A 26,189-nucleotide genomic window follows, 5' to 3' on the forward strand; every position below is an offset into this window, starting at 1 on the left:
TAGCCTGGGTGTGTGGTGGAATCTTTAAGAAGAGATTCCTAGGTTCTGCTAGGGAGGCAGTGACTGGCGGTTCTTTCCACCTAGGGCCCAAAATCCGGGGGTCAGGTATCATACTAGATTTACATTTTATCTTTACATAAAGCTGCCTGAGCACTTTTTAAAGAGAAAAGGTATTTTTTTGCTCCATTCACAAGAGAGTTCAGTTACACAGAGCTGTATAAAAACGGAAATGTATTAATAACGTGAAATTCTAAACTAGAATGAATAAAGAAAGGCCTGGCGTGATGCTCCTGGGAAGTGGCTGAGTCTGAGTGTAGCAGCAGCTTCACTGGGCGGATGAACATTAAAAGGCTTTTGGGGGGCGATGGTAAGAACAGGGCAAGTTGATTCAACCCTTCATTCAGCCCGAATCGTTAGCTCCCCAGGAGGCTGCTCCTGCCTCCCGAGCACAGGTTCCCTTTCTCTGTGCACCCACAGTCCCTTCTGCGATGGCACCAGTCACTCTGCCTCCACCACTTGCCTGGGTGGTCCCTAAGGACAGGGACCACATACATTCTTGTGTGTCCTGGGTGCTAGCACAAGGCCTGGCACATAGTAGGCAATCAATGTTCACTGAGTTGAATTTAGTTTGTAAAGAAGATCATTAAGAAGAGCAACAGACTGTCTCCAAATACTTGAAAGACCTGGAGGGAGATGGTACTGACGTTAATTTAGGCCACGTTAGCAGAAAGGACCCCAGTCCAATAAGTCAATGTTACCAGAAATCACCTTAAGGTTTAGAATGAAGAAGGGCGAGGATGGGCCGCTGCCACCTCGGAGGCTTGAACCCAGGGGGGAGATGGGGCACGCGCCGGATTCCTGCTCTCCAAGGTACTCGCTAGGCGCCAAGTGCCACCAAAATGGTGCAGAGGGATGTCTGCGTTCAGAGGAGGCCGGTTTGATTTCACACGACTCAGAAGGTTTCTGGAAGATGCTGACTGTGAGTGGAGCCTCGAGGAAGCACAGGGCTGCCACAGGCAGAGAAAGGTGGCGCGAGGCCCATCATGACCAGGGCCCGGGGAGCAGCGCAGACGTGTGGCTGAAGGGCAGTCCCAGACAAGACTGTGGCTGACGCTGGACTCCACGCCGGGGACACTGGCCTTTACTCTGTCAACAGCGTGGAACTCAGAATGTTTTTCATCAGAGAAATGACACGGTAATAAGTGTATTTTAGACAATATGGTGGAAAGGTTGAATTTAGTGGGCAGTAAGGAAATGAACACTTACGGAATACAAATCCTCCGCAAGGTGCTTCGCCCGTATTATCTCATCCCAGCCATACAACAAACCTGCACGGTAGGCAGCTCTATCTCAATATTGCAGGTGAGAAAAAAAGCGGCTCAGAGGCTGGCAACGAAGTGGTGGGCAAAGATTCCCATCCAGCACGGGCTAAATGGCTATCAAGCTGCTGCCATCATAATAAGGGCCTGCGTGGCCCTCGGGGAACAGAAGGGGATGAATGGGCCACAAAGACCACTGCAGAGGAAATATTGGCAGCTGTTGACAATGGATGGAAAGGCCAGGGGAAAACTGGAAAACTGAAAAATGACTCAGAGGCGATTGACAGGCAGGTGCTGAGGAAGTCAAGGAAGGAAGCTGGTTTCACCGGGGAAAGGGAATGGAGGGGAGCTGACGTGCAGCAGGTGCCCACAGTAAGCCAGGTGTCGGGCACGTATGCAATAAACATGAAGCACATGTGTAATGTATGTAGAGAAAGGACAAGTCTAGTTCAAGGCATGTTTGAGGTTCCAGAAGGGTGGAGACGTCTAGTGAACAATTAAAAATATGAGGGGAGGTGTTGTTGGCAAGGGGACATGTTTACAGGGAAAAAGAAAAGAGAATTGGTGCCCCCATTTACGGGGAAGACAGAGAGCAAAGAAAACAGGAAAGATACAGAGAAGGGGAAAAATCACGAGTGTGCTGACAGGGAAGACAAGAGACGAGAGCTCAGGAAAGATGGAGAAATAAATCCCAGGGAGGTCAGGAGGGGGAGGTTCAGGTGACAGGTGGAGCAGCCAGGAGGAGGCGAGTCTCCAAGGAGGCAGCTTCGAGACATGGCGAGAACAGAAGCCAGACGCCCAGAGATGACATGGGTTGGTGGCTGAGCTACAGAAGTAATAAGTGAGGATTCTCCTTTTCTCAGCATGAGCCCCAAGCTTTGTTTTTTGCCTCAGAGCCTATGAAAAGATAAGGCCTGCAGCTGAAGAGGCTCGTTTCCTATTTCTCTAGAGAATATTCCTTGCACAGAACCAGCCTTACCGTGTCTGCCACCCCACGAGCAGTGCCCTCTGCCTACCATGATGAGATGTCCGGGGGGGGGGGCTGGCTCTCACCCTGCCAGGTCATGCACTGCTGGAGGCCTGTAACTATGCCAACAAGTCCATTATTACCTGGGGGATAGAGCTGCATGATCGTTAAAAACCCAGGCTTCAGAGTCCAACAGATCTGAGTTGGAGTCTTTGGTCTGGGAACTACCTTGTGACCTTGGCCAAGGTACTTCGACGGTCAAGGCCAAGCCCTAGGAACTACAAAGAAGGTAAGAGCTCGCGATAAAATGACCACACGTGAGCCAAAATGTAGAAAGTGCGCATTCTGTGCCAGGCACAGTCCTAAGCACGGTCCGCAGCTTCTTTCATTCTCACAGCAAGGTGGGTACAATTTTACAGATGGTGAAGCAGGGCTGTAGGGAGGATAAGCGTGCCTAAGGCTATAGGGCTTCGATTCAGACCTGACCCGATGCTGTTTTTGACACTTTGATGGTAGAAGTGCCTCCCTTTGGGTCTTCTCCACCCCCCTTCCCCCTGCCCTGCCCCAAACATCTACCTGCCCTGGCTGGTGGGGGTTGAGGGAGGCCTCTCCGGTTTACGGATAGAAATGAAGGCTTTCAGGTAAGCCTGTGTCTGCCTTGCTGTTTAAATCCTCCGACCTACTTCTTGATCCCAGGTGGCCTTGAAAGTGTCCTTCCCTTTTCTCCTCCAGGTCCCAGGAACAGAGAAGAAATGGTGGGGATCAGTGTGAGGACCTCAGATTAAGGCTCCACCATTTACTTGATTGCAGGACTCTGAGATTGTTTCATGGCTCCCTGGGCCTAGTTCATTATCTACAAAATTAGGGTGCTAATGACCATCTTAAGGGCTGCTGGGAAGATGAAAGAAATAATGTTTGAAGAGCATTTACTGTTGATACAGCAGAGATGCTCAGCGAGCTCCTGCCTCCTAGGGAGGTTTGAAGGTCAAATGCGACCTTCCCCTCCCTTGGGGGCCCTGGGAACTGAAAAGTGTTACCCCAACCATAAGTGATCCCTGCCCACCCTTTCTGGGTGACCAGCACCTTCCTTCCCTAAGAATGGTAGATTGAAGATGCCCTCATCTTCTTCCTGGCTGAAAAGACAGCATCCTCTTGTTTTCAATATTTTGCATTTTGAAGATGTCAGTCGTTAAAAGGAAAAGAGCTCACAGATCACAGTAATGGGTCTGGGTATCTGACTCCCCTCTAAAATTGTGAGCAACTCCAGGGTAGGAATGAGTTTTCTTTTCTCTCACCCTCCATGGTACCTACTATTTAGCGGGTGCTCAGCAACTGGTTGTTTATTTAATGAGGGAGCAAAGGGCAGGTTCTGAAGGTTAACTAAAGCGGGGGTGGGCTTGACTTTCACAGCCGCAGCTTGGGAGTCTTCGCTTTTCTGATGGCTTCTACGGATAGGGTGAGTGTTCCCATCCCCAAATCAAGATACAAGACATGAGATGTGATCCAATAACTAGAAAGTGTTTGCAAACAGGCGGCTTCCAGGATGGCAGGGAGGGGAGGTACAGCAGCTCTACACAGCCCCTTGGTCTCCAATTATTTGATAGCTGGGGATAAAATGCACATCGCTACCCACCCGGCCCAACAGCCCAGGTTCTGTTAGGATGAAAGGTATGTCCACAAGAGCAGAATTCCTTGGCCACCTCAGAGGCCAGTTGCATAACCCCTGTCCAGTAAGGCTCTAAGCTCCCCCCACAAATCAGTCTCCCATTAGCAACCCCCAGGCCTTCAAGGCCATCACCAGCCCCCCTGTGGACAGTCACACAGTTCAGGCTCGCCAGCCTCCCCTCCCCAGGAAGCATCAGGACGGCGGGGTGCAGGGATGTGCCCTGGGCCCAAAGGTGTGCCTGACTGCGCACTGTGGGTGCTGCCTGGCCCCGCGCCCTGGCTCTCTGACCTGGGCCACTCTTCCAAGTCATCTCTCTGGCACCCAGAGGGAGCTGGGGCTCAAATTCCTGTGTACACACCCCGGTTCGCCTGCTGGCAACACCCTCTCAGCCTCCTCTGGGTCTGGTCTGGGCCATTTCCCCTGAAGTCTGGTCCTCTGGCTTCAATCCCCACATGCAGGGTACATCTCTGACCTCCAATAACCGAGTGACAGGAGCCTTTCTGTGCAGAGCCCCCACCTTTCTCCCTCCCTTGGGTCTGGCTATTTCTGATGCCACTTCTAGCCTGTCCTCACACCCCTGCCTGCCCAGGACAGGAGCCAGGCAGTTCCTCCTCACTTACACCTGTTCCTTGGTTCCTTGCTAGGCATTGTTTCCTGGGATTGACTTTGAAAGCCCAGCAGGAGGGGCCTCTCCATTTACTTTGGGCTCCGGGGCATTTTCCTTTGATTCCTGCCTGCCGGACAAGCTCCCTGTCTCTAAGGCGTGCACCCCTCTGTAAGAACATCTGAGAAGAGCTCCTGAGGGCGGCTTTTGAAGTTGCTTTAGAAACTACCTAAGTTCCCATGGCGATCAAGCACTGTGGAGTCACCGACCCTCCTGGGTCTTTCTCTTTGGGGGGGGAGGGGGCTGCTGGAGACATCCGTTTTCTCTGCAGCCTCCCCAGTAATGGAGATGTCCCCAGCCACCCTGCCCTCTCTGCTCCTGCCTGCTCTTCCCCGACCTGCTGACAGTCCATCAGTTGGAAGCAAGGGACCCCACCTCAGTGCAGCAATGCCAACGTTTCTACCCCAGGAGAGAGAGTCTTGTGTTCATGACAGGAGAGTTCAGGGTCCCAGCCTGAGTGTGGACTATATTCACTCGATAACTCAGACACACCTGAGCACATGAGTTAACTCTATACGTCACAACTGCTTCGGGTGGGCACTCCCATTACCCCTCTTCCAGAGACCAGAGAATGGAAGCCGCTCGTGAAAGGTGGTTACGTAACCTCCCCATGTCACACAGCTAGAGCAAGGCTGCTTCGTGATAAACCCTAATTCCCCCTTACAGCTGGACGCTTCTACTTCATGAGCAAGGACTTTCCGCCCTCCCCCCACTAGGTGGCAGGGAACTGAAGGTGGCACATGGGTGAGTGGGGCAGACACTCCCAAGACAAGGGTTGGTTCTTCCCAGAGAGCTCTCCTAGATGCCCCCCCAGCAGCATCCTTTCCATCTCCTTCCAGGGCCAGCAAGTTCCCCAGGCAATGCACCGTCAATACGTGGTTCCTTGCAGTTTGGGCCGGCAGGGTGTGGGGCATGTGACAGGGCCCCCACCGGCCAGGCGGGCTCACGGGCCAAGGCTGCCTAGCATTCCCTCCCGAGGGGCAACTCTAGAACGGAGGCAGGTCCCGCTGGGTCGCCAGGGTGCAGCCCCTTTGGGGTCCATTCCCACTCTAAGAGGAAGTGGACTCTCCTGCTGCCCGGGTGGCCAGAGCCGTAGATCCTGGCCACCTATTTTCCGTTACGCAAGAGTGAATGTCATTTCCTAATCCTCCTGACAATGTGACTCCTCCCCCTGATGTCTTTATTTTTAATGTAATTATCAGACGCTAATAAATATTCAAATATATTCCTTCCAAAGGGCAAGGCGGTCTCCAGGGTGTGAAGCAGTTTATGGAGCTCTGCTTAGGAGTTTGAAAAGGAAGGGTATAAGACAAAAATAGTCAAGAGAAGAGTCGTAATGTTCTAGTGAAATCTCCCAGGAAACTATAAAAGCCGTTTAGCAGGGTAAGTAGCCAAGTTTTATGCCCTCGGTTGGTCTCCAGATCACGGGCCCTTCTCTTCTCTGCCTACCAGAATGGACTTCACTCAGGGTGTTCATATAATAGCAACAGCCACCACTTACTGAGGGTTTCTTATAAGCTTTGCGTCACGGTAAATCACTGGCCTACTGAATTTATCCTGCCTCCCAGGTTATCTAATTTACATGGTTTCTCCTCTCTTCCCCATGAGTCAGGAAGGTTGAGGCACAGGCCTCCCGGACTTACAGAAACACCATCCCAGCCATGTCTCCAAGCCGTGCTAGAGTGAGGAGTGACAGTGACAGAGGCCGATGGGAGGCTCGACCTTGCTCGACGTCACTAGAGTCCCTAAAATGACATTACTGCCTTAAAGAAATAGTCCTCCAGGCAAGACACCTATGCCTTAGACGTCTCGTTTTCGGCTTGTAACTTTTCAGAATTTGCTGAGCCTTTGTCAAGGTCTTTGTCTATCAGAAGAGGGGTGTCTGGGGTTCACCACATGGGTGAACTGCTCTCTGGGGAGCTGGGGGGCATTTGGCATCGGTGGTTTGCAAATTACTGCAATCACTCAAGCTTGAGAGCTCCGGCTTCTTCAGGGCACTCTCCGCGCTCCCCCTGGCTGACTGGGGAGCTAGAAAAGGTTACGCTGACCACAGGTGGCCTTTAACGGTTTCCTTTCCCCATTAGCACCCATGCCCTCAATTACGGCCACGGCGCCTCCGTGTGCCCCTCTGTGCGTTCGGGAGGGAGGAACAGAGAGGGACTGGAGAGGACTCTGGGAACACTGGCATCTGCCCAGAAGCTAGTGTGGGAGGCGTGGGTGTGACTCGGGGGGTCCTGGGGGTCTTCACCCGGAGGGCTGAAGGCAGAGGCAGTGGGGTGGGCTGCAAGGCTCCAGGCTGATGTCACCGGCTGGGCCCTGGCTGCAGTTAAGCCGCTCGCTAGCTGGGTGACCTAGGACAACCGACATGACTACTCCTGTCTGGAGACACAAGGGGGCCACACTGGACGGTGTCTAGGTCCCTTCCGTTTGTAAGGCTCCTGCTTCCAAAGGGAACTTGAGACCCGTTATATCCGAAGTGCACAGACCCTGGGACCGTTCAGTTATAAAGAGAGCGAGGAATCTCAGGAGCGGGAAGATGCGACCAGGAACAGGGGACAGGAGGGGGGCTTTCCTGAAGGACTGCTGCTCTGAGACATCCTTTCTCCCTTGCACATAATTCACGCTGGCAACGCACGCGCTCAGCAGACCCCGGAGAGTGCAGCCGGCGGTCACAGCGGATCCCTGCAGAGCGAGGCAGACAGGCCCCGGCTCCCGGGACCCGCCTCTAAGGGTTAGGTGGGGTGGCAGCGAGCAAACAGAATGTCAGAAACTCTGCGACACGTCGGGCCCAGATCTTGGTTTCCTGTACCACTCTCCCCAAAAAGGAGCCAGGCTCCTTGGAGAAATGGCTCATCCTCGGCGTGGGGCAGGAAATATATAAGGGGAGCCTGGAGCGCCTCAGAGTGCCCAAAACTAAGCGTTCACAAAACCAGAATCACAACCAACAAAAGCAAGCCCGCATTGATGGGACTGTGCCCAAGGGACACGGGGGCCGATGGAAAGAGCTCCCAAGGGCCAAAGCTGGAACAACAAATAAATATAGTGTTGGATTATAACCAAAGTATAAAATAAATATCCACGGATCCACACTGATACAAATAGATGATTGGATAAATTAATAAATACGGAAGAGAGACAAATGTCCCGTGCAGAAGAATTCCAAATACCTTATGCAGGTGGTCCATCCTCAAGGAGAGGGAGCCCATCTCCCCACTCCTCAGGCAGGGAGATAGGCTCCCTACAATCTGGATGACCAGCGCTCCTCACAACTGCCGAGGTCATCAAAACAAAGACAGTCTGAGAAATTGTCACAGCAAGAGGAGCCCAAGGAACACGACAGCTAAATGTAATGGGGAATCCCGCAGGGGGCCCCAGAACATCCAGTGAAAACTAAGAATGTGAATAAACTAGGAATATAAGTTATTAATAATGTACCAGTATCTGTTCATTAATTATAACAAATGTACCCCACTAATATCAGGTATTCATAACAGGGGGAGCCGTGTGCAGGGGCAGAGGGTGAAATGGGAACTCCATACTATCCACTCAATTTTCTATGAACCTAAAACTATGCTAAAAAATAAAGTCTTTTTTTTAAAAAAAAAAAAAAAGATCTGAAGGTCAAAGATTAAAGAAGTCAGAGACTCTCTCCTGCTGGCCTTGAAAAAACAGCTTCCTGAGTCCTACAGCTGCAGGAAATGAATTCTGACAACATCATGATCTTGGGAGAGGACCCCTGCCTCAGCTGAGACCCCCGGCCTCAGATGAGACCTCCAGCCCCAGCTGACACCTTAATATAGTTCTCTGAGCAGAGAACCCAGTCAAGCTGTGCTTGGGATTCTGATCCACGGGAACTTTGAGATAATAAGTATTTGTTTTAAGCTGCTAAAAAAACCAACTACAAATAAAACACAATAACAAACATTTCAGAAAGTAGTGAGTGTGCTGCAGAAAATCAAATGGAGATGAAGAGTGACTGGGTGGCTCCGCTGAGTTAGGTGGTCCAGGAAGCCCTCTCTGCGTCCTAGGAAGGAGCGGCCACGGGGTAGGGGTGGGAAAAGCATTGGGCAAAGGGATCAGTCAGCTCTGGTGCCTTGAAGCAAAATTCTGTGTCTCAGGACACAAATGCAGCCGTGGCTGGAGTAACGTGAGTGTCGGGGGAGGAAGAGGAAAGGAGGTGAGAGAGGTGGTATGAGGCAGATTACACAGGGTTCCTGCTACGAACAGAACGTTTGTGTGCCCCTAAATTCCTGTGTTGAAGTCCTAGCCCCCAAGGTGATGGTGTAGGCGGGGCCTCGGGGAGGTGCTTAGGTCTGAGGGTGGAGCCCTCAGGAATGGAATCAGTGCCCTTATAAAAGAGACCCCAGAGAGCTCCACTGCTCCCTCCAGCGTGAGGGGACACAGCAGGAAGGCGCCATCTAGGAACCAGAAAGCAGGTTCTCGGCAGACACTCAATGGTTCAGTGCTTTGATCTTGGACTCCCTGGCCTCCAGAACAGTGAGAAATACATTTATATCGTTTATAAGCCACACAGTCGATGCTATTTTGTTACAGAGGCCCATGTTGACGAAGGCAGCTTCCAACAAAGAGAAAGGAATTTGGATTTTTAAGTTCAACTGGAAACCTTTGGAGCACTGGTAGCTGATGAGTGGCATATCTGCTTTATGGTGTGAAAAATAACCATGCTAACTGCTCTGTGAATGACTGATTGCTGGGTGGCAGAGTGGAGCCGGGGCGTCTAGTTAGGAGGCTCCAGCCTAGACAAGGGCTCATGGAGGCTCATTCTCAGGTGGTGGCAGAGGCGGCGGATGTCTTCCAAGAGCGCGGGAGGATGGGGGGTGCATGGGCTAGATGTTCACGGTCATCTTGCAGAGCTGTGAGCACGAGGCGGCTCTGAGGCTCACCCGGCCAGTGGATTACATGCTGCCCTGCCAGGCTGTCGTTCCCCGTGTCATCCGACTCCTGCGCTTCTGAACACCACTGATGATTCATCAAGACACTTGTCTCTGGCAGTTGCTGGCAGGGGAATGGTGTTGTGCCAGTTTGGGCTAGATTCTCCCCTGGAGGCCCTGCCAAAGAGAAAACTGGATCCCACCCTCCACCCCCAGCCTCCTGGCTCGACAAAACTGCCCTACTTAATTAATTGCCTCCTCTGGGTTGAGTGTGAATTAAACAATTTGTTGCTGGTTATTTCGCAAGGTGCCGGGTGCCCTCTCTTTAGCCCAGGGAAATAGTGGAATGTGGAGCAGAGAGGTGCCCAGTGCGGGCCATCCTCCCTCGTATCTGAACAGGTTGTGAACAGAGCTCTTCCATTTTCATGTTGGCCCCAACAGTTTCATCTAAAGTCAGTTCAGTTCCACCTTCAGACTCTTGACTCCAAATTTAACTTTACCACTCTTGGCGGCCCCTCCTTTTGCACCTGCTCACCAGGACGGGCCAGCTCCCAAGTGCTGCTGAGGTTGGTCCCCACCAGCTGGTCTCATCTGTTGCCCAATCTAACCCTTCGGGCACCTGTTTGTGCTGTTACAGGTGCCTGAAACCCACTCTGGGTGCAGCCTAGGACCGTGGGCCTTTCTGTCCCCCTTTGCAGTAAAATATCTGGAGTCTGAGTAGCTGATTGCTTTCCTGTGTCCATGAGGTGACTGTCACAGGTGGCTGACTTTCCAAGTTCATCCACAGGTCAACCTAGAAGGTTAACTCTTGGAGGGCAGGGACTGGTCAGGTTCTGGGAGGGGTTGCTGCTGAACTGTCTCTTTATGACATACAGGGTTCTATAGGCCGAGGCATCATTTTCAGTTGACACCCCAGCCTCTCAGTGTAGCTCCCCGTGCTGGGGAAGCACAGCTTTTGCTCCGGAGTTGGGTCCTCCCTAGCTCCTAACTAAACCCAACCCATGGGCTCAGCAGATGGCAGCTGCTCTGGGCATCTGAGCTCCCCTTGTTGTGAGTAAGGACACTCCCATTCCCTCTCCGTCTCTGGAAGCTGACTTCAGTAGCCCAGAAGGAAGTGGTCAGAGCTACATTCCTGGAGACAGGGAGGGGGCAGACGTGAGCCCCATGCCTGGCCTGGAGAGGGGGGAGTGGAGGGAGTGTGCAGGGAGCTTGAGAAAGAGATGAAAGTGTCAGCTCCGAGAGCCCCCGTCCCGGACTCTTGCTCAGCCCGAGGCCTGTCTGCTCAGCTTTTCTCAGATTCCTGGGAGACCCTCCAGAGCCCCAGAAAAGCCCCGTGTTACTGGAGCCCGTCTTTGTAAAATCAAAAGAGCCTTAGCAAGAACACTCACTACAAACAGAGCCCCTTCCACTTTTATCTTTTTACATTTCGGGGTCCACGCACGATTTTGACTGGAAGTGGAGACCAAAAGGATTCAGCTGCTACTAAAACAGAGCTCGGAAATTGCATTTACCCTATTTCACTGAGGAGGACGCCGGGGCGCGGAAAAGGTCAGCAGGGCTGGTTTTGTGGAACCTGCTAGAGCCCTCCCTCCAGGCTCTGCTATAACCACAGGTTATGGGACCCATCGGCCAGGCCCCAGGACCAGTCTCGCCATTCTCCTCTCCCAACCCTTTGCTCACCAGCCCCCAGAGACCTGTGCACCCCTAGAGGGACAGCCACCTCCTTTCCCCAGCTGATCCGCTCCTTGCCTCCTTGCTCTGCTCAGAAACCCAGAGCAGGCAGTTCACAGCAGGGGCCTGAGCCGGGCAGACGCACATGGTGCCTGAAGTCTTCCTGCCATTGGTGTCCCTAGGCAGGGCTCGCTTTCCTTTCTTTCCATAACTATTCTAACTCCCTCTGTCCAAGCCCAGTCCCCCCTCCACCTAGCCCCGGGCATGCGTCAATCCACTCTTCCCTGGGGGTAGGCTGTGACGGCCACACCCAACACTTCACTTCGATTTGCTCTGAGACTCACACCAGGAGACCAAAGAGCACATCTTAGCTTTTCAGGGAAAAGAGAGGCACCTGTGACTGTAGACTAACATTCATCCCCACAGACTGGGACCTGCCCCTGCACAGCCACACAGTTCTCCGCATCCACAGTCCCTCCATGACGACTGGGTTAGTCCTCTGGCCATGGCAGTCAGAGAGGGCAAGGGGGGCAGGCACGAGAGCAGGTCCTGCCCTGTCCTGCCACCTTTGCAGTGACTTATTTAGAAACAGGAGCAGCACTGAGGAGGCAGAAATCAAGGGTGAGCCTTTGGAAGGAGAAACTGCCCAGATAGCACCCGCTTCCCACCCTGAAGTCTAGCATCTGTATAAAATGCCCAGGGACCTCGGGTTCTCCCACACCAACAGTCAGACCCCAAGGGTAAGGGCCACCCCCGATTAGTCTCATTGGCCTCTGCATCCCCAGCGGCTAGTGCAGTGGCACCTGGTTAAGAAAAATGCAGAAACTCTTTGATGAAGGAACGAACGAACGAGTGGGTAGAGACGCACCCGAGTTGTGGCTTTCGCCTGCTGTGCGCCTAGCCCTTCCCCCAGAATCCTAGTAACCAGGACGCCCCCAGTCCCCCAAGCCTGCGCTTACCTCCCATGAGGAAGAGAAGCCCGGCCACATACTGCATAAGGCCTCGGTCCCAGCAGCAGCCCAGCACGCCGATGATCCAGCCGAAGAGGATGATGGCCACCGCCATGCCCATGAAGCCGGCCGTCATCCTGCGCAGGTCTGCGGGGGAGAAGCAGGAGGGCAGGAGTTAGCGTCGGAGCCTGGAACTCAGGGCTAGGGTGCACCCCGGCCCCGGACGGAGGGGGAGCGGCTGGCCACTGCAGGGGCAGGAAGGAACCGGCCTTCTCAGGCAGGGTTTGCACGGAGATCCCCCTGCAGAGGAGAGAGCCCCGACGGTGACTGCATCGAGGGTTCATGATACAGGAGACCATCGTCATAATAGCTGCCGCTTGCCTGCTTCCTCTGTGCCAGGCGCAGCATCTGTAACAACCTTCTGAGCCAGGTGCAACTTACTTCATGCCATACACCTGGTGAGTGGTAGATCAGGGCACCCAAACCCAGATCAGCCCCGCTTTCTGAGTCAGGCCCTTCCCTGCTCCAGGCCTCACTGGCCGCTCCAGACAAAGCCCAGCATGGGCACAGGGAGAAGGGTCGTCTGGGACGGAGGTATGTTCAGTGGCAGGAAGAGGGCAGAGCTGCCGTCCCATCGTAGTGAGCCTTGCTCAGCCTCTCGATCAGCTCAGCTTCCTCCTGGCTGCCCCCTGCCCTCCAGCGCATACCCCACATGGGCCTCACGCTCCTCCCCTGGAATCCAGCCTTCTTCCTTCCTCTTCGGTGACACCCCACGCATCTGTCACGGACTCCTTCCACCTGGCCCAGCACCCGCTGCCTGCAGCTCCCTGTCCTCCTGTGTTGTCCATGGGGAGTCCATCCATCTACATCTGGGTCTATGCACCAGCCCCGGTCCCTCCCGTGAGGCTCCAAACATGAGCGAAGCCATTACCGGGGCCTCTGCCCTTGGGGACATGGCCAGAGAAGCCTGGAGGACTCACTGGGCATTGCCCTGCCCCACAGGAAGGGAGGGAGCGTGAGGGTGGAGGGCAGGGAGCCTGATGGCAAACTACATCAACACCCTTGCGAGCACAGACTACCCCTTCTCCCCCTCGGGAAACAAGGCCCTCCTCATTCTGTGGGGAGTGGCTCGGGGTCCACACACCTCACGAGGGCGTCCCGTCCCCTCCGTTCCCCTCTCGCTCCAGCCACCCCATCAGGAGCCTCGGCAGACCCTGGCCCGGTCCGGCGCGAGGCCTTTCATTCTCCTCGCCCCAGGAGAGGGTTTGGCCTGCGTGCTTGTTCTGACACTGAACACCAGCCCAGGAGGAAACTGGCTGGGAGGGCAAAGGAGACAGCAGCTGAGCTTTTCCCATGACGAGGGGCCCGGAAAGGGAGCAGGACAGGACCCCATCACTGTCACGGAGGCAGATGTGCACCCGCCCAGCAGGTTCCCGCTCTACTGAGCTCTCCGGGGTCCTCCCCGCTGACCCAGGAGTGTCTGCCCCAGCCAGGCGGCAGAAATGCTCATTACGGACGTTTATGTGAACTGCCAAGGACACCTGATTCTCCTGCGCACAGTCCCGACTGCTCATGTCGCCAAATGCATCAGAGAAAACTCGGTGGCGAGCGCCACTGGGTCACAGCGCTCAAAGGTGCGGCACGCTTCCCGAGCAGGCTCCCGGCTGCCGGCTCAGCCACAGCCAGCGTGGAGTCGGCAGGAGCTTGCCTGCCAGCGGGGCCGGGATCACCACTTGCTCAGCTGCCCAAGGTCATCCTGGCCCCTCCACCTCCCCACAATGCTTTCTCCACTGCCACCAGTCTCAGTCCCTTCTTCCCTGGCCACTGCCACACTGGAGCGAGCCAGGCCTGAGCTCCCTCCTTGGTTCCTTCTACATGCAAGTCGCTTTGGACCAATACCTGGAGATGGCATACTCTTTGCTCTAGATGCTTCGTCCACTCTCCACTGTGGTCAGGGGCAACGGGATGGTGGGAATGGGAAGAGAGGCTGGGTATTTTCTCTGGAAAAGAGGTTCATATCCTTTTAAATGGGTCGGGAAATTTCTCTTCTATGCCCCTGTGGAACCAGGGGTTCCCTTGGTGCATGGAGGTTCCTAGGAGAAATCTTGGCCCCTTCGGGAGCGGTAGGGCCAGAAAACCCTGCTAAAGCCAGAGAGCCCCACCCTGCTGCACTTGGCCTTGCTCACTGAGAGGCCCGACTGGTCCCTGGGCTCTGCAGACCGGGAGTGAAGGTGCTGCCTGGGGGATTAAGTGGATAATGTGTGTCCACCAGGGCCAGGGACAGGGGAAATGGGTTGGGCAGGAAAGGGAAAGGCAAGTCCGAGAGAGAGGGAAGTTTCTTGCTAGCGGAGGAAGAAAGCCAAGTGTTTTACTCAGAAGAAAAAGAGAAAGCACAAAGGGAAATGGAGAGGATACCTCCTCTTCCAAAAGTTCCAAGATGCATAACGGTTGTCTGTGTCCCCGGCCGGGGAGGGGCTGTGACCTCTATCATGGGTAAGTGTACTTTGCTGTCTCCCCAAGGGAATGTGTCAACAGGAGCCAAGGGTCCTGCTAAATTGCTGATCGGGAAGGAAGGGTGAAGACCTGAGGTCAGGCCTGAGTATTTTCACTGACCTGGAGGACATTCACTACCGCCCCATGAGCCTGACTTTGCAGAGCTTTTATTTTATCCCTAAAACCTATGTGGTCATTCAGAGCAGCTGCAGCAACAACTTGGAAGGTGGGTAGGACAAGAAATGTTCCTATTTCACAGATAAAAAAAGCAAGAGCCAAAGAAGCTACACAATCGACCCTTCTCAAACCAGTGAGGTAAAAGGAGTGAGTTGGGTTGAGTTGTGTGGGAAAACGAAACTCACAACATAACTAACGACCCACTGGGTTATCATGACCCTGAGCAAATGCATCTAGCATCTCTTCCTCCCTAGGTAAGAGATTTTTTTTAATTTTTTTTTTTAAGATAGAAATTTATAAGGATGGAAAAACTAGGAAAGGAGACAGATGACAACCACACTAAAGCTGATGGACACTGGGACTGACTGAGCAGATTCAGAGTCAAACCTAAGGCCGCCAGCCTGGAAGCTGAAAACCAGCCTGCCTGGCCCCCAGAAGGCTCAGGAACTGGCCCCAACAGGTTCCTTTGGGTCAAGTAAACAGAGGGGAGGGACACAAACCAGGGATTTGGTGGAAGATGTTTGAGATGAAACTAGATCCCTAGGTTTTCCCCCTCCCGCTTCCCTGCCCTGAGGGTGGAATTCAAGCAATTAGGACTGGGGGTGGTGGCAACAGGCTCAGATGCAAGCAGCAGGCTGAGGTCACTGCACTGAAGGCGGTAACATGGATGTGCACATATAAAATGCTGAAATGCTTGCTCTCGAGACCCCAGCCTTCTTTACTGAGCTCCCAGGACCTGACTGCCCGGAGGCTGGGAGAAGCCTCTCTCAGGATGACCAGTGCACGAGGAAAGACCTACACCACTGCCACTGGGGATGCCCCATCAGAAGCCCTTGGCCACTCTCCAGTGAAGCCCACCTGCCTGCTCGGTGCTTCCAGGCAGCCCTTTAGCACCCCAGCCAGAAAAACCAGCATCACCAGATGTCTGAGAAAAGCCTATAACCTGGGTGAAAAAGAACTTGAGGAAACACGGCATTTAAAAATATTATCAATATTCCCAGAGAGGCAGGAGAAAAAGCGTAATTTCCCTCCTCATGATAACAGGATACTACTGAGAAGACCTATCAAGAGAACAAAAATGACACCTTAAAATGACAGAATAAAAATCACTGAAGGTTATATTATAAAATCATTTCTAACGTATGGATTAACAGTCCTATCCTGTTCCCCAAAAAGATTAAAGGAGGCCTGCAAACCACACACAATATAACAGGGTAAGTAATGAAGAAATAAGGAAAGAAAAAAATAAAGAAATAAAAGAAAGCTGATACACACTCACACACAAAATTTAATTCACAGGGTCCTTAGAAAGATAAGCAGACTGGCCATATGTGAATTTAAAGGCATTAGATGTTATTTTCATTGTCTTAAAATGTTTAACGCTTTTCATTTGCACTCGGGTAAATGCCGGGGGTCACTCTGCCTGTGGAATGTCACACATGCAGATGGCCCCACTCCTGCCCGCCTGGGTCAACCTATGCGTCCATGTTATCTCGTTAGAGGTAACAAACTACCTTTTCTGTTCTTTGTGACAGCTCACTGTGCCCACAGCTGCACTCTACACCCAGGAACTTACATCACTTATAGTTCTTTTCCTGTCTCTTCTTGACTTTTTATTTTATTTAATTAATTAATTTTAAAAAGTCTTTATTGATTTCAGAGAGAGGGAGGGAGAGAGAGAGAGAAACATCAATGATGAGAGTCATTGATCGGCTGCCTCCTGCACGCCCCCTGACTGAGGATCGAGCCCACAACCCGGGCCTGTGCCCTGACCCAGAATCGAACCCCGATCTCCCGGATCCTAGGTCGATGCTCAACCCCTGAGCCACGCCTGCCATGCTCTTTCTGCTTTTTTAGAAAAAAAAGAAAGAAGAAAGGACAAGAAAACCAACTCACCCATGTGAAGCCTGAATATTATGCATGGTCAGCCCAAGAATAATCTCCTTGGAAAAAACCCAGAATAAAGAAGCAGCTCTGCTCAGGCTAAGGCTGAGGTAAAGAAAAGTCTTTTCACGAATCGAGCTGGGTTGGAGGCCATTATCTGTGTTCCATGACCCCAATGCCGAACATGCTGATTTTTGAAATAAGAAAGGTGCATTCTAAACTTTTTAGCTAAAGAATGCAGTTCAGCGCAGCGGAAAGGAGTGGGCACGGAGGGGATTGGTAATGAGGGAGGGTGGAGGAGAGGCGAGGAGAACCATTAAATAGACACAGCAAAAGCGCTGCTCCCACATGGAAAGATTTTGATTTTGAAGTTTACACTCCTATTAACATTTAAATGGAAAGGTATTGCTTGCAACTCTACGTGGGGAACCAGGGTGTATGCATTTAAATAAACACTGCGCAGAGGAAGAAGGTATATGTGCCCTGAATATCTTTCTATTTGCTCTTTCAAGGCCTTGCACACAAAAATGATGATTGGAATTTAAAAATCACACAGAGAAATGGTGAGGGTAAGTGTGGGTTAGACCTCGTTGTAATGGCGAAGACCGAAGACAGGCAGGGAGGACACTGTCTCAATGGCCCCAACGTCAAGAGTGTGGTGTGACCAGCAAGGCCATGGTCTTCCTCCCCTGCTGGCCACCCGGGGCACCTCTGGGTGCGCCTAGGTCCCAGGAAGCTCTCCTTCTGCGTGATGTGAGCACATTGCTGGTAGAAGGGTGTCAGCTGCTCTGGGACCTAGACATTTATTCACGAATTAATCTGTCCCTTGGGGTGACCTTCTGCACAGCAACTGTCTCTGAAAGGAAATGGGAGTTTGCATTAACAGATGGGGATGGAAGCACAGATTCTTGGAACCAGGCTGCCCTGGTTCAGATCCAGAGCTGTGTGAACTTGGGCAAGTTAGACTAGTGTGTGCACTTGTGGAGGTTATGACAGTCCTTATTTCAAAGGGGATTTTATATTAAGAGGATTAACTAAGTTAATATGTGTAAACTGCTTAAAATAGTACCTGGCACAAAGCTTGAGCTTTGTAAGTATAAATTGAAATGGAAGTCACTGAAATTGGTTCTCTCTCTTTTTTTCACGTGCCACATCCTTTGCATTTGCTGGACATGAACACACAGGAGCTGAGTAACATGTTGGGGTTCACCCCTAATTAAGGCTTCAGTGCCCAGAGGGATCAGGCATCTGGAATCCCCTCGTGTGCCTCTCAGGTACCCACAGAGGCCTAGGTGAAGGCTCTGTTTTTCTATTTATTAACACTGAGATGCATTCACCCTGAAGTATCAATGCGTCTTACCCTCCGAGGACCAAAACAGCTGGAGGCTATAGCAGCTAATAGCAGAGGTGCCAGTGGCCACAGAGGCGATCTGAACCCTGGGCTCTCACAGTGAGCACTACACTGATCTGGAAGGAAGAGACATAGGCAAGACTGCAACTCTGTTGGGAGGGCTTCAGTGATCTAGTTAATTAAAACTGAAACAGAGAAGCAGCTAACAGGAGGTTCTGCCTGTAGCTTTCTTCTAGAGTGTAAGTTGGTTCAGCATGGTAATGCAGTTATGTTTTAAAAAGTATTTTTATGTGAAAATGAATAGTCCTTACGTTTCCATGAGAAAGTACCTTTGGGCTTTGATTCCCAAAAGGTCCTTCCCTCTATCTTTCTGAAAGCCCCCCAGTATCTCATCATGACAGACTGCACTTCCCTGAAAGCCCTGGCACTCCCCCCACCCTCTTTCCTCGATGACGCTGTGCTCCCTGCCAACATGGCTGCCACATGCTCCACCTGGCAAGCTTCTCGGCATCCTTAAAGATTTCCCTGACGAGTAAATGCCTGGGAGCCTTCCAGATAACGTTAACTCACACTGGTGTCCAGGGACTCCTCTAGCAATTGGTTGATATCACTCCTCCAGCACTTTCCACATGTCGTATTGCAATTAGTTATGTCTCCCTCCCTCCAATAAATGCGAGCTTGTTCAGGGCTGTGGTCACGTCTGCTTTATTTTGTTTCCATGTCATTGACATGAGCAGGTGTTTGCTAAATGAGATCACCATCCCATGCTGTAGCAATTATTAAAACTAAGTGCACCCTGGATTAATGCAGGCTGAGGCTGTATCTACCCAACTTAAGCCACTTCTGTGACCCAAATGTCCTGGTGACTTGAAGACAATTTCCCTCTCCTCCAAAGTAAATAATTTTAAAAGCCGACATGAATTATCATTTAGAAAGTCAACATAGTTTTTTATCACATAAAAGCATCAACATAGATTCAGATTCCAGATTTCACAAGGCCATGCCAATGTAGGGGCTCCATACCATTAGTAAATTTAATGAGCACACAGGAGACCCCACAGATTACGGACCCCATAGATGTTTCTGCACTGCCCCTCCACTATAGGTGAAGGTAGTCAAGGTAAAAATAAAAGATGATCTGGGTCAGAAGATGGGCTGGAAGCTTCTTCCTCCCAAATCTGCCTCCGGATCAGAAAGCTGCCATAAATAGGGACATTGTGTGATGCTGCTATATACAAATCATATCCACTGACAAGACAATGGAAGGCAAATTGCAAAATTTCTACTCGCCTGACAAAAGCTAGGTCAGCAGCTAAAGCAAGAGCCTGGAGACAAGAAAGGAGAAGGCAGAAAAATCCAGAACTGAGAGACAGAGTCCCAGACCAAAATAATCACGGGAATGACTCCCTTGTCCCTGCAGCCACACTGCTAAGCCAACCGCGGACACTGCAGAAGAAAAAGACAAAAAGGAACCTGGCTCAGCCAACCGGATACCCCCGGACAGACCCAGCTCAGCTCTGGGTCTCGGTTCCGGGGGTCCTCCTGCTCTGAGGGATGAGCTAGACCAGTACTATCCCCTCTTCCACCCCAGAGAAGCTCCCATTTCTTCTCTACATCATGTGTCACTGACAGCTGCTCTGAGCGCAGAGTCGAGAAATCAAGGTGGCTGGGCAAGAATGAGCCCCCAGGGAATCCCCACAAAGCAATCGGAAGATGGGAACTTCACAACACATGGGCACTTAGAGGGTGCTATGCTTTCCAGAAAAAATGCTACGGGCACCTGAGAAGCGGTTGATGGCAATGAATTTGATAAGCCTGGAGAAGGGGAAGATGAACAGTACTGAACATTTATTGTGCATTTACTACGCGCAGGCATTGGGTTGGGCAATGGGCTCAGAACAAGTCCATTGCGCCTCCCAGTGGCTCGACAAGGCAGATGCTATTTTTCTCACTGTTGGACTTAGGAACTGAGCCAAGGGCATTTCAGCTGATCAAGGTCACACAGCCAGTGAGGGGTGGGTCTGGGGAAGGGGTCGGTCTGCCCACGCCCTTTCCATTCCTCTGTGCCTTTCAGATTCTATGCCGCTTCAAACCCCCAAAGAGAATTTAACATTAAATAAAAAGTTAGTGGAATATTATTTGGCTATTAAAATCAAATCACTCTTTTGGAGAATGTCAATGACAACGGAAAAGTTTATGATAGAAGATTAAATGCAAAATAACACACCAGCCTGCCGACGCCTCTGACCCCTGCCCAGCAGGTGTATACGGGTGACCAGGCACGTCCAACACCACGTGGAAAGCAAGGACACCAGCGCTATCAGGGAGCCTTCCCGGGCAAAGAAAAACTCGGAAGCAAGGAAGTACTCGCTGTAACCAGCTAGGTTCTCTTAGAACTTGGGGGGAGGGGAGGGTGTGCAGGGTGGAAAGCAGTAGAATTGATAGGAATTGTTGACTGACTGTAAGAGAGAAGGGAGAGATAAGTCACTGATGACTCCCAGGTTTCTAGCTTGGAAGATGAAAAACATGGTGCTTAACCAAGACACAGCACAAAAGAAGAGGCAGAGAGAATTGCTTCTCGGTTTGGATTTATTTTTATTTTACTTTATTTTATTTTATTTTATTTTATTTTATTATTTTATTTTATTTATTTTTTTGGAGGGGGGATGGGAGGAAGGACAGGGAGGACAGGTCTTGTAAAAGGAGCGAGGGCGTCAAGTTGAGTTTAAGTGCCTAAGAGACGTCCAGTTGGAGATGCCCGTGATGGCCTTGGCCGTGTGGGTCTAGTGCATGGGAAGGAGGTTAGTGTTTGAGATTCCGATAGAAGACTCATGTCATTAGAGCTGTAGGACTGAAGGCCTGCTCTCCCAGGGGAGGTGTATCAAAGTGAGACGAAAGGGTGGCTAAAGAGGGAATCTGAACACCAGGATTTAAGGGTTGAGAAGAGGGAGACAAGGGCGAGAATGGAAGGCCAAAAAGGGTAGAGCGAAACCCAGCCTCAGGGACATCGTGGGAGGGAAACGAAGCAAGGGTTTCAGTGATGGCCCAGGCCGCTGCGATGAAATGAGGCATCATGTCATAAAACATTCAGCGAGGGCTCGCTGGGCACCAGTGTGTGCCAGGCACTGTGCGGGCCCAGGGAACACGGCAGTTCATAAAATCGGGTGCTCGCTTCCCGCCTTGAGTCTTACTAGACGCACAGCTAGGACGTCCCCCGTGACCTTGAAAAGGCTCTGTCGGTGGAAGTCAACCTCACCGAGTTAGTAGGAATGAGCTGAAGGTAAGAAGCGAAAGTCACTTGAAACACTATGCTTTTAAGTAGACTGACTGCAGAGAAGAGGAGGGAGGTGGGGTCACAGGCTGAAACACAGAGGGAGGGGGACTTTCTTTTTTTTAAGCATGTGAGACTTGAGTCTGTCTCTATGCAGAAGAAAACGAATTAGCAGTGAGGCTGAGCCTGAAGGTTCCAGGGACACCCGTGGGCCAGCCCCCGCGCGCAGTGCATTCATTCACCCGCTCCTCACTTGCAGGGCACCACTTCTCACCCCGGAATTCTTGTCCTACAAAGACGTGTAAGACACCGGCCTGCCCTGGAGCAGGCCGCAGGTCCCTAAAACCCTGGACTGTCTGTCTGCCTTGTCCCATGCGGTCACTCCACGTGGAGAAGCAAGGCGGCATTATTTCTAAACCCTGTAGAATGAAGGCATGGCTCTACTCCGTTCAGTGGGCACGAGACTGAACAGGAGCCACAGAGCCCCCCCCAGAAGATCCGCCAGCAAGGGGGAAAGGAGCTGACGCCCACCCATCACTAACGTGCCAGGCGCCGCTGAAGTGCGCAGCTCACTTCGAGCAGTCCATGAGAAAGCCTGTTCTAGTTGTTCTGTTGCAAAGGGACGCCTAATGGCTTCACTTTTATGTGTTTAAATGTTTTCTATTTTGCATGGTTTGTTTTCTATGCTTGAAGCGTCTCAGGTGACTGGGAACATTTTTCATGATTCGTGCGTAGTCAGTCACGTCTGAATTTAGCTGGTGTCTGGCTGTGGGGTCTTTTGTTAAGTAAATGCTTATTCTGTACTCTGTGGCGGGTCCTGTGAGAAACAAGCATCCCCACCCCGTGGCCCTGTGCGTGACCCTCTCTGGCGAGGCCCTCGATGCCGTCTTTGTTCCGGGGCAGCCTGTCGAAGCCTGCTCCAGCGGGGTTCTCATTGTCAAGGCCAGGGTCAACGGCGTGTGTGAGAAAACCCAGAATAAAACGGGAAACATCAGGCAAATCTTTCGTTTCCGTCCTCCCAAAGGGACTGGTGTGTCTGATTTACCTTCGAGTTGGCGGGGGGGGGGGGGGGGGGGGGGGATAGAGTGTGGCTATTTTTTTAAGCATGGTGGATAAAATATTAAAGGCAAGATTTTTAGATGTGGATACCCAGCCTTTTCTGCTCCTCAAATGACTTCTAAAAGAACAGGAGCCACCTTGTTTATCTGACACCAGCTCACCAGGTCCTCACACTTGCTGTGCCCTCCCACCCAGCTGCATAGAACAATTCTCACTCTCAAGCTTCATTTCTGCCTTCTGGGGACTCTGTCCTTGTCCCTGGAAAAAGGAAAGGATCAGAGCCTTCAGTGCTTGTAGGATTTAGATGTAGGAGTCAGGGAACACTCCCACACCCTGGGCTGGGCCTCGTGGGTCTGTGAGTAGAATGGACTCTACTGGCAGCACCTGGATGTTCTCGATGAGATTCAAACGAGCAGCACGCTGTCCAGCCTGCGCAGAAGGCTCAGCACCAGAGGACACCGGGCAAGGAGACTCAAGGTTCTGCAGTCGGAAGGACTTGAAGCCTGGCTCCTTCTGGCTCTGGGAGCTCATGACACCCCAAAGAATTTAAAGGGAGCATTCTCTATCGAAAGGTGAGAATTTGATTTTATTTAAAATTTATAATATTAAATTGTGCTCTGGCTGCATTAAAATATATTCGCAACCTACGTAAATCAGAGCTCAGTTTTGACTCATCTGATGTCTATTAGCTCTACATCAACAGTGCAGACCCTGGTCCATATGTCTCGTGACTTTCTCAACATGTCAACAAGGCTGAGGCCTCTAATTTCAAACCTCTAGACCCCAGTTCCTTGTCTTCACTCTCCAAGCGTCCCTTCTCTTGATGCCAACAGCATCGCCATCCTGATGACCATCTGTCTCCCGAACTTCAGTGGCATTTGGAGGCCCCCTCCTTCCTTGCCCCTTCATGTCTGACCAGCTTCCAAATCCACCAGATTTTGCCTCCACAAAAATGAACGCATGTACCCGCCCCCCACACACTCAATCCCCACTGCCCCACCCTGGCCTTGGCCTGCCTACCCTCACTCTAGTGTCTCAATGAGCCTGCGCTTTGGTATGAGGCTTAACACCTGCTTTGTAGCTTTCTGGCCACAGGACCTGCAGCAAACCTCAATTTCCCCATCTCTCAGGAGAGGTAATCAAATGAGAAAACTCAGGAGGAGTCCAATTAGAACAGGATTCCTCTCTGAGCCACCCCTCAGCGTCGTTCCTTCAGGATTTCTCTGCTCGGACCCATTTTATGCTCTGTGGCCAGCTGACCTCTTCCAAAGCAAGTCTCGCTCTCTCATCTCCGTGCTCGACACCCCGAATGGCTCCCCACTGTGTGCCAGAGACAAGGCCGCGCGGAAAGCCTAGTTTCAGGCCCTTCACGTCTGACCCTGTTACCAACGCCATCTCTTGTCTCACTTTCATGAGCTCTGAGCTCTTCCCCTCCTCCGAGCACGCTCTCCGCTCTCCTGGTCTCCGACTAAAGCTGACACCGGACGGAGGTGGCTGCTCCATCTCTGTGTGTCCAGTTCTTCCTCATTTAGCTCAGATCCACTCTTTGCCCCCCAGCAAGTCTTCCTAAGGCCCAGGCGGAAGACTCGCTCGCCTTCTTGTGACACGTACATGACCAATTTGACTTGATGTGTGGCAAAACCCAAAATAAATACAAACACCCATACACATAATTTGCCCAACTTTTAACGCTCTGCCGGGATCATTCAATTGTCAAAGTTGATTAACATTCATGTGAAGGAGATGTCATTACTAAGCAGAGAAATATAAATTTATGGTAGCTTAGTGTACTTGCGAGTGTGTGGGGCTAGATAGTGATAAAAGTAGGCACTAGATTTCTATACTGAAATTACGATGTTTCTATATAGTAAATTAGTTTGAGAAATAGAAGTCATTTGCAAAACTCTCTAGTGAAGTATTAATTTCCAGATGCCATAAGCTGACCAAACACATACATAAGAAATGTACTGCAGACATTAACAACCCCACTGTGAAAATGGAAAACAACCAAAACTATTCCAATAATTGGAAAATCGTTAAATAAATTATGGTGGACTCACATCATGGGCTATGACGCAGCCATAAAGTGATTTTGAAGAAATTAAATGATGTTGAAAACAGCAAGATTGAAAATTGTACATTCTGTGTGCTCCCGGATATGTAATAATAACAATCATTATAAACGCTAATGGTAATAAGTAAGGAAAAAAAAAAAAGACCAAAAGGAAACAGACCAAAAGGTTAATTGTGGGGAGAGGGGACTATGGGTGGTTTTTATATTCTTCCTTTTCTGTGATTTCCAAATTCTCAACAATAAGCATGTGTTGCTTTTACAATCAAAGAGGAAAATATTCAAAGCATGATTTGAAAACAAACAGGGACAATGTCACTGAGCTCAGACGGGACATGCAGGGATAGAGGGAGTCTAAGCAGCTCCTTCCAGTGTCCCCCACCCAGGAGGTGTCCCTCGGTGGGGGCGCGTGGCTTCCTCGCCAACAGCCTCCCAGCCACGTGCTGAATGCCTCGCTGGCTTCCCCTGCAGGCGAGGTGACCCAGGACTGCTGGGGACCCGGAGCGGGGGTCTTGCAGACACACGGAGCACTGTTTCTTTCCCCGGCATTATTTTTGTCCCTGATGAGCCATGCATGCTGGTAAAGGTCTCTATGGTACATATTGATTTCGTTTTCTAAATTCTTAAGACGACTGCCCACTTCAGCACTAGACAATGTCTCAGGAGGCCTCTCTTCAAGAATCAGAACGTAAGCGGCATGAGAGTGACTCAAAGTGATGACATGTGATCGGGACAGGAAAAATGCTGTGACACGAGATCGGTTTTCTACAGACAAGTAGAAATAAGCAATGCACACAGGCTCTGAAAAGTGTACCAGCTATAACATCCCGAATGTCAGACGGGACTTGGCACTATGCTTGGCACATACAAAGTGCTCCCAAAATATTCTTCTTTGAAAAATATGTTTTTATTGATTTCAGAGAGAGGAAGGGAGAGGGAGAGAGAGAAACATCAATGGTGAGAGTTATCCATCGGCTGCTTCCTGCACGCCCCCCACTGGGGATCGAGCCTGCAACCCGGGCATGTGCCCTGACCGGGAATCGAAACGCGACCTCCCGGTTCACTGGTTGATACTGAACCGCTGAGCCACACCGGCCTGGCAGCTCCGGAAATATTACTGATCGACCAAGTGACAGTTTTTGAACATGAAAGATCACAGTGACATGGTAGCAGAATGCTATCCTCTGTGGTATTTGTGACATTATGAAGCTGAGCGTTCTTCCAAAGGTCTAAAGAGCAAGAGTCCACCCATCAGCGATGCTACGTAATGAAAAGTAACAATTTTGAACCTTGAAAACCGGAAGAGCCTGGAGTCCGACTGCCTGGGTTTCAGCATTGGCTCTTGTCAGCATGGGACTTTGGGCATCTCTAAGCCTCCGCTTCCCCATCGGTAAAACAGAGTTAATAACAGTGCCTCCCTCAGCACGGGAGGGTTAGAGGGGATCACGTATGACGCATATGAAGTGCTCCATGAAGGTGAGCTATTATTCGGGGGACTGGACTCCAATGCTGGCAAAGCAATTTCTTCCCATTTCCTCTCCGAATCTGCCTAAAAACTCTTCAGCAAATGGCTTAGATAAAATAAAACCCAACATTTTCCAGACTCTAAATGCATCAGTTAAATGAAAATTTTCTTTTGTCAATAAACAGCGCAAATGTTGATGCCAACCCACTCATGCCATTGCAGATCTCTTGGGGACACGATTCGAAAGCAAAAAATATAAGAGATGATCTGGCTGCTTCTGCCCTGGTCT

The 26,189-nt window shown here is 51.2% G+C and overlaps 2 protein-coding genes across 2 annotated transcripts in view; both read right to left on the reverse strand.

The window, feature by feature from the left end:
* Positions 1-26,189, reverse strand: part of TMEM178B (transmembrane protein 178B) — a gene marked incomplete at its 5' end in the record, with an annotated part of 307,367 nt that overhangs the window by 10,599 nt on the left and 270,579 nt on the right. Inside the window, one exon of the mRNA XM_081148066.1 lies at positions 12,139-12,276. Coding sequence (XP_081004192.1) covers positions 12,139-12,276 — 138 coding nt within the window. The remainder of the gene's footprint in view (positions 1-12,138; positions 12,277-26,189) is intronic.
* The window catches only part of LOC308561980 (uncharacterized protein), a gene marked incomplete at both ends in the record, with an annotated part of 68,763 nt that continues 65,238 nt past the window's right edge, over positions 22,665-26,189 (reverse strand). The window contains one exon of the mRNA XM_081147695.1: positions 22,665-22,883. Within this exon, the coding sequence (XP_081003821.1) occupies positions 22,665-22,883 (219 nt within the window). The remainder of the gene's footprint in view (positions 22,884-26,189) is intronic.

This window comes from Miniopterus schreibersii (assembly GCF_964146895.1).
Source record: "Miniopterus schreibersii genome assembly, chromosome: 9".
Taxonomy (NCBI): domain Eukaryota; kingdom Metazoa; phylum Chordata; class Mammalia; order Chiroptera; family Miniopteridae; genus Miniopterus; species Miniopterus schreibersii.